The sequence below is a fragment of the Lupinus angustifolius genome, chromosome LG09 (genome assembly GCF_001865875.1).
Source record: "Lupinus angustifolius cultivar Tanjil chromosome LG09, LupAngTanjil_v1.0, whole genome shotgun sequence".
Taxonomy (NCBI): Eukaryota; Viridiplantae; Streptophyta; class Magnoliopsida; order Fabales; family Fabaceae; genus Lupinus; species Lupinus angustifolius.
In genome coordinates this window covers 8,390,025-8,398,220 of record NC_032017.1, presented here as the reverse complement: position 1 = coordinate 8,398,220, position 8,196 = coordinate 8,390,025, and the positions used below count along the sequence as shown (strand labels likewise).

The following is an 8,196-nucleotide window of genomic DNA, read 5'->3' as shown; positions in this document are numbered from 1 at the left end:
AGTTAAGGTATAATCCATTTCACACGTTGGATCACTTATTCACATAAACATATTCAGATTATTATCTCAAAGCCCTTTCGTTGACTTTTAAAAACAATACATTAATTTCATAGTCAACACACACAAATCTTATTTTATTTTACGGGCAACAACAAAATATCTACACTTTCAACAATACGACAAAAAATAAGGAAATTGTTTTTTCTTTTCCTTAAAATTTAGTAAGAGGAAAATAAACTGAAGGCCCACTCACTAAAGATGTGCATGCATTATTATTCCATCCACAGAAAATGAGAGAATGAACTCATACAACAAAACCACATCTCATACATGGCAAATAGTGTTTTTTTTTAAAAGAAATGGTATGTGTTAACTACAAATAATAGATTGTTTATTCTCTTTTCACAACTAATTAGTATTTTAAATCAAAGCTTATAAATTAGTATCATAAAAAAAAGCTTATAAATTAGTTGAGAGCTTATAAGTTAAGAGCGAATAATTGCAAACCATTTTAGTTAATTGAATCAGAATTATTTTGTAGTTAATTGATAAGTTAGATGATAAATGTAAAATGAAATAAGCCTTTAACTAAGTCATAATTTGTCTCAAATATCTTATTAAATATAAGTTTATAAGCTAATTACTTATTGAATAAGTTATCTTAACAAACACACAAAAATACCTTAATTTTTTATCGAGTAAGTTAGACTTAGTGCATGTATTTTATTCTCTTTCTCTTTGTTTTTTGAATTATTTGTCTTTTTATTAATGACAAAAGTGCAATTTTATTATAATTAAAAAGACAAATGTGTCCTTGAAAATTATATTTTTATTTGTTTTTTGAAGTATTTGTCTCTTCATTAATGAAGATGATCATAATTCAATCCCACTAAAATTTATTTGTGAATTAGGTTTTAGAAAGTAATAATGAAACAAAAATAAATATTTTATAGCCATGAAGTATACTTTTATGCACATCTAAAATTGTTAGTATATTACTCCACTCTTATTTCATTTATTGTTTTTAAAGAAATAAGCACACGTATTAATGTATGCAATTAATATATCTAATAATAAAATAATCTACATCTACTCCTATCTTTGATCAACATTAATTTATTTTACTTTCTTTCTTATTAAAAAGTGAGTTGTTGATGTTAATTGGATTATTAAAAAATTAAACATTAACACATTGTTCAACTTTAAAAAAAAAGTTAAAGAGGAAAAGAGGAAGTACTAAGTTTATATTTTTCTTCCGTGGGCAATAAATTCACATTTTGCTAGACAAATTTAGGGTAACTAGAAACTTATGCGTTGAAGAGGGGAATACATCTTATCTTCCAAAAATGTATAACTATGTATTACTTATTCAAATTGGTTGAAAAAATATTTTAATTTAAAAAGTAATAACTAACCAATTATCTTTACAATTAAAATAAGTGTCATGAAGTAACATATTCTTGTGTTATAAGGGTGGCAAAATTATCCATAATCGAAAATCCATCCAAATCCATCCAAATTAAATCCATCCGTTAGAACTAATGGATTTAAATGGATATAATCCAATGGATGATGTTAATAATGGATTGATTCAAATCCATCCATTATATCCAATGGATATCCATGGTTATATCCATTTGAATGGATAACCAATCCATCCAAAAAAATAAAAATAAAACAATTTTTTTTTCCAATTAATTCAACATTAATATATAAAATCTTTCACCTTTCTAAGCACAATCTCACACACATTACAAAAGTTGAAAATTGCAATTGTGATTTTAAAAAGTGCTTATCAAAAAAGTAAAAACGATTACTGCCTTAGTGCTTTACCCCAAACATCTTAATGCAAAGTATAAATATATCATTTTGGTTATTGACTAATGTGATAATATAATCACAAAATTAAATATTTCAGGATGATGAACTGTTGCATACAACTTATGGAAGTCCCAATTATTAGGGGTGTAAGCGGTTCTGGTTTAAACCCTAAAACTGATGAAACCGAACCATAAAATGCGGTTCGGTTCAATTCCGCAGTTCGGTTCAGTTCCGTGGTTCGGTTCAGTTCCGCAGTTCGGTTCAGTTCCGCAGTTCGGTTCAGTTTTTTTATTTTGAACCATTTAAGTTCGGTTCGGTTCACGGTTTTGTAAATTTTGGAACAGTTAGAACCGAACCGCATGTTAAAAAATAATTTTATTTTATATTTGGATGATTAAGCTTTAAAGTTAGAGATAAAGTATGATTAAGAATTTAGGATTATTAATAAAATAGTTTATAAATAAGAGACAAATAGAAAAAATAAATTAGTAAACAAACCTAAATATCTATTATCTCTATATTATTCATTGAGAAGATAGAAAGAAAACTAAAAAAACTAGTATACATTTTGTCACTATTCAGAGATGAAATTAATCAAATAAAGAAATTAAAGAACTAAAAGAAAATAAAGAAAGAACTCGAGGATATTACTAATGGTGTGGAGTATTAGGTGTTACTGTTGGACTAAAATATTTGTACCAAGTTTGTCATTCTTAAATTTTGTTGAACATTTTAGAAGATTTTGTGGACTAAAATTTCAAGTTTGTAGTGCGTTGAGATGTTGAATTATTATTGTTTTACTAGAAAGAGTATTAAATATTTTATTATTGACGTGTTTAGTATTCATTTAGTTGACCTTATACTTTGCAAATTATGTTCAACTATTTCTTAAATGATTTTCTTTAAATAAGTTGAAAAACTGCGTAACCGAACCACTAATGAACAGTTCAATTCCTAAATAAAATTTGCGGTTAATCGACCGAACCAGACTTTTACACCCCTACCAATTATGTTGTACCAGAGATTCTTGCTACTAAGAGTGCTTATAATTTTTTTTTCATAAATTCACCTTTTAAAATTGCTTATAAAAAAAAACACTTTTAAAAAGTGTTTGTTAAGAAAAATATTTTTTAAAATTGATATTTAAAAATGCTTTATTAAATAATATTATTTAAAAGAATTTTTTCTTTAAATTGCTTTATTAAAATGTTTTGTTCAAATTAAAAAAAAAAAGTGGGTTGGATATCCATCCATCCAATCCATTAAAATGGATACATGGATAAAATGGATGGATTGAAATCCATTGGATATGGATGGATTGGATAATTTAAAAATGTAATGTACTAAATTTATTTGGATTGATGGATAGTTTTTTATCCATCCATTAGGATCCAAATCCAAACTCATCCAATTGTCACCCCTAGTTATAAGAATGTGATAGTATCTCTTGATAGAGTTGCTCTCTATAAAAACTATTGTCATTAGTTGTACTAGCTTGTCGTCTGGTACTCCGTATTAATCGACCTATATTCTTATCTTTATGATATAGAATGTATCATTTTCATGTTATACTATTTAAGAAAAAACAATTTAAATATAAGAAATGCAATATATGAAATCAATGGAGAGTGAAGATATAAATAAGAGAATGTGTGGAAGATTAATAATATATTAATATAAAAATGAAAACAATGAAAGAAATGTGTGGAAGTTAATAGTAGTTATTAACGAGAGAGTTAAAAATTATAAATTTGGAATATAAAAATTATGTAATAATAGTGATTATTACTTGTTTTGGCTTTATTAATAGTATAGAATAATGCACCATAAGTTAATAAATAGGAAAAAGGTACATAAAATCACTGAGAACTTTTTGTCTTCTACAAGCAGTTATTATGAACTATTTTTCTTACTGATTACTCTTTAAACTTTATCATTAATAAAATTGGTCTTTGTATGAATATATTATTATATTACTAATAAGTCAACTAGAAAATTGATGGAATAAGACTCACAACAATATGAATGTAATAGTGGAGATTAGCCAATATTGATATTAGAAAGAAACCACCATAAAAAACAGTAATATTGATACATTAAAAATGATTGAGAATAAGATGATAATTGAATTTTAAACTTAAAAATGGTTAAAATAGTAATATTGATACATAAAAAATAAAATAAAATAACAATGGTCTAGTAGTAAATTTTAAAACAAAGTGCATGAGTTAAAAAATTTCATTACTATTAATTTAACATTATTTTATGTAAAGCCAATTTCACTCACAGTTAAATTTTAAGGAGTACTTAGGAAGGAAAAATAATTTATGATAAATATTTGTAAAAGACATAAAATTTAGGGTGTTTTGACAAATTTTCCCTAATAAATAAGAGTAATAATTATATCAACAAAAATAATAAAATATAAATAGATAGATGGTGTATTCCATGAAACAAACTTTTCAAAGATTGATTTTTTCAAATATAATAATATGAATCATCGAATTTTATTCGAATGATCATTAAATGAGAATATTTTTTATTGTGAGAAATAAGAATAGTTAATATGAGTCATTGAATTTTATTCGAATGATCATCAAAATTAAAAGATATAATGCATGAATATCAATTTTTTTTTATAAGTAAACTATATTAAAAACAACACAAGAGGTGTTAACCCAATACAAGCAAAAACCAATTAGAGATCTTTTTTAAGTATATAGAAATACAATACTTTAAATTAATACATAAATTTAGAACATCAATATCATATGATCAATAACTAATTCTTAATCATAACCAGTAAAACCTAGACTTATGCTTATTATAATTTTTATATAAAAATTGTTCTCACTTCAACCACTTTATATATATATAATTATAATTGCAAGCATTAACTTTTTGTACCAAATATCATAATTATGTACTTACTCTTAGGAGAAAAAAAACATTATAGGTTTCCTTGTTTTAATGCCTTTATTACTCTTAGGAAAAAAGACATTAATAAGATGGAGTTACCCAGTATATTATATTGATTTCTAGGGTAACTCTATCTTATTAAGAATATAATATTCATGTATTAATAATGTATTGTTCACTATTTATTTGATTTTTTTAAAGTCAAGAATGATTGAAAATGAATGATAATTAATATATTAACAATATAAAAAAACTTTTACATTATCGATGTATATATTTTTCTCTCTTATTAATAGTTAAAACTATCCCTTACATTTTGTTTGATTTATAGAAGATAAGTTGATAAAAGAAAAATTGAGAGAATAAAATATGTAGAAAATGTGGTGATTTTTTAATTGTTTGGTATGATAGAAAATGAAAAAAAGTGAAGAGAAAATAATATAATTATTATTGATAATGACATTTTTTGGTACTATCAAGAGTATCTCACCACTTATAAGTAAGATACTAATCTTCTTTGTGGTGTGTGATTTTTCCTCCAAATAAGTGTCTTTCACAATAATTGAACATTTAATATTTAATTTTCCTGTGGATCTAACAAAACTTTACACCACTGAACTAACATTATGTTGTTTATTAATAACGACAATAACATGTATGTGTTACTTTGTTTTCTTTTCAATTTTAGGAAACTGTCGTCAATTATAAGTGTGACTCACACAAAATTTTCAATAGAAACATTTTACACTAAATATTAGCAATTAAATGTAATTTTATATAACCTTTTTTACACAAAATATTTAATATTACCTTTAATATTAAATATTTATTAAAGGTTCTATAAATATTTAATGTATTTCGTGTACGATATTAAAGGTAAAATATTTAATGTATTTTGTATAAACTTAAAGGTAATTTTATAGAACCTATTTAATATGATGATTTGATATATTAGTTTGGGACATACTTTGAGACCGTCATTCCTAATCCAATTTTCTCAATTTATTCTCCTTCTAATATTGGAGAGAAAATATAATGTCACAGGTCCCACCATTTTTTCTTTTTTTTCTTCTTTTTAATACAACTAAACAATGGAAAATAATATCTTCCTTCCTTTTTCATTCCTCTTAATTCGTTTCCTTCCCTTTTCACCTTAACCAAAAATAACATTAAGTATATTAAGTTGATGTTCTCCTCTTAAGTTATCGTTTGTCCCTCTCACTATGTGGATACCAATATTAAGATATGTATATTATTGTTGACCTGAAATATAATAATAGGAAAATACTCATTTCAATCATTTTTAAATTTTATAGAACCTTTTTGGGTAATTTTTATGATAATTAAAATTTATTAATGAATTAGGTATATTATATTAAATATTATTAATTAAAGGTAATTTTTTTATAAAACTTTCATTTATTAGTATGATTAACTCATTTTCTATATTCATTATATATTATTTAATAAAAATATTTTAATGAAAAAACACTTAATATATTAATTTGTTTTTGGAAGGAATGCTATAAAAGGAATCAAAATCAATATATCAAACTAATGCATAAAACATTACCAAAAAACCTAATGCATAATAGATAGGAATGAAGGGGATAAAGTTGAGGTGGACGCGTGAGACGTGTAAAGTTAAGTTGTTGAGGGATGAATGGAAAGTTACATAAAAAATATAATAAGTAATTAACTAATACAAGTATAATATATGTACTTATATATTTCTCTAATGATAAAACATACATCTCTTAACAAATGTAATGATTATATTTATTTTTTATCTTTTATGATTAACATTGTTTTTTCCACGAATTTGAAAGGGATTAATTAAAGACGAGGAATGTAATGGATATATGGTGATGTTTAGCGTGAAGATTACACCCCACCCCAGGCAACGTAAGTTTATTAAGAAATGTGAAGAAGATGACTGGTCCACGTGGACAGCATTCCCGTTTAAAATCAGTATTCTGAGTTAGGTGGGTCCCTTTCCTTTGTTCCTGAAATCCTCACATCAAAACAAAATAAAACTCCTCCTTCTCTTCCATTTTCATTTTCCTAGAACCTTCTTTCTCTTCTTATTTATACCAACCTTTCTTCATTTTTATTATTATTATTATTATTATCACTATTGTTATTTATCTATTCTTGTTATGATATGAGGCCCATTCATCCTCCACCCTCCTCCTCCGCCCTTGCTGGTGGTGCTAACCGTTCTCACCACCGGCGTCGCCAGGACCTCACCATACCCCTCCCTCAGCGTGACACAGCCCTCGCTGTCCCCCTCCCTCTCCCGCCCACCTCCGCCCCCACCACCCACCAGCTCATCCCCTTCTCCGAGCTGGAGCGTCTCAACCGAATCGGAAGCGGGAGCGGCGGCACCGTCTATAAGGTCATCCACCGTCCCACCAAACGGCTGTACGCTCTGAAGGTCATCTACGGGCACCATGAGGAGGCCGTACGGCGCCAGATCCACCGTGAGATCCAGATCCTCCGTGATGTGGACGATCAGAACGTGGTGAGGTGCCATGACATGTACGATCACAACGCTGAGATTCAAGTCCTTCTTGAATTCATGGATGGAGGTTCACTCGAAGGGAAGCATATCCATAACGAGCAGAACCTCGCTGATCTCTGTCGTCAGATACTGAGTGGACTCGCTTATCTCCACCGGCGCCACATCGTCCACCGTGACATCAAGCCATCCAACCTCCTGATCAATTCAAGGAAGCAGGTGAAGATCGCTGACTTCGGCGTTGGTCGGATCTTGAACCAAACCATGGATCCATGCAATTCAGCAGTTGGAACAATCGCTTACATGAGTCCTGAGAGGATCAACACTGACATCAATGATGGACAATATGATGCATATGCTGGTGATATATGGAGCCTTGGAGTTTCAATATTGGAGTTTTATATGGGAAGGTTTCCATTTGCAGTTGGGAGACAAGGGGATTGGGCTAGCTTGATGTGTGCTATCTGTATGGCTCCACCTCCTGAGGCACCCGTCACTGCTTCACCGGAGTTTCGCGATTTCGTATCCAGGTGTTTGCAGAGGGAACCTTCTAAAAGGTGGACTGCATCAAGGTTGTTGGGACATCCTTTTATTGCTCAGGGAATTCTCAATCATGCTCAGATTCATAACAACAACCTTCATCACCTGCTACCTCCAACCAGGCCCCTTTCTTTTTAATTACTCTCTTTTCTTTTCTTTTCTTTTATTATTATTATTATATCATAAAAACAACAACTTTATGTATGTTTTACATAATGGATGGATGGATGGATACATGCCTTACCCATTACTTCAAAATCTTATATTTCATGGGAATTGGCTATTGGAATCAATCAAATATGGATTTTATATCCTTTCTTTTTAAATTCTTCATTTGCATTTTATTTCGATTATGTGTGTTCGATGATAACCTGGTTGTTTACCAAGTGCTTTCA

At 28.3% G+C, this 8,196-nt stretch overlaps 1 protein-coding gene across 1 annotated transcript; it reads left to right on the top strand.

Annotated features, from left to right (window-relative positions):
• On the top strand, positions 6,847 to 7,971 carry LOC109357516 (mitogen-activated protein kinase kinase 4-like). The gene has a single exon (XM_019601520.1). The coding sequence runs from the start codon at positions 6,905 to 6,907 to the stop codon at positions 7,937 to 7,939; it is 1,035 nt and encodes a 344-aa protein (XP_019457065.1). The 5' UTR covers positions 6,847 to 6,904; the 3' UTR covers positions 7,940 to 7,971.

What these genes read in the sequence shown, in the direction of transcription:
- LOC109357516 (XM_019601520.1), top strand. Translation starts at nt 6,905, where the DNA reads ATGAGGCCCATTCATCCTCCACCCTCCTCCTCCGCCCTTGCTGGTGGT.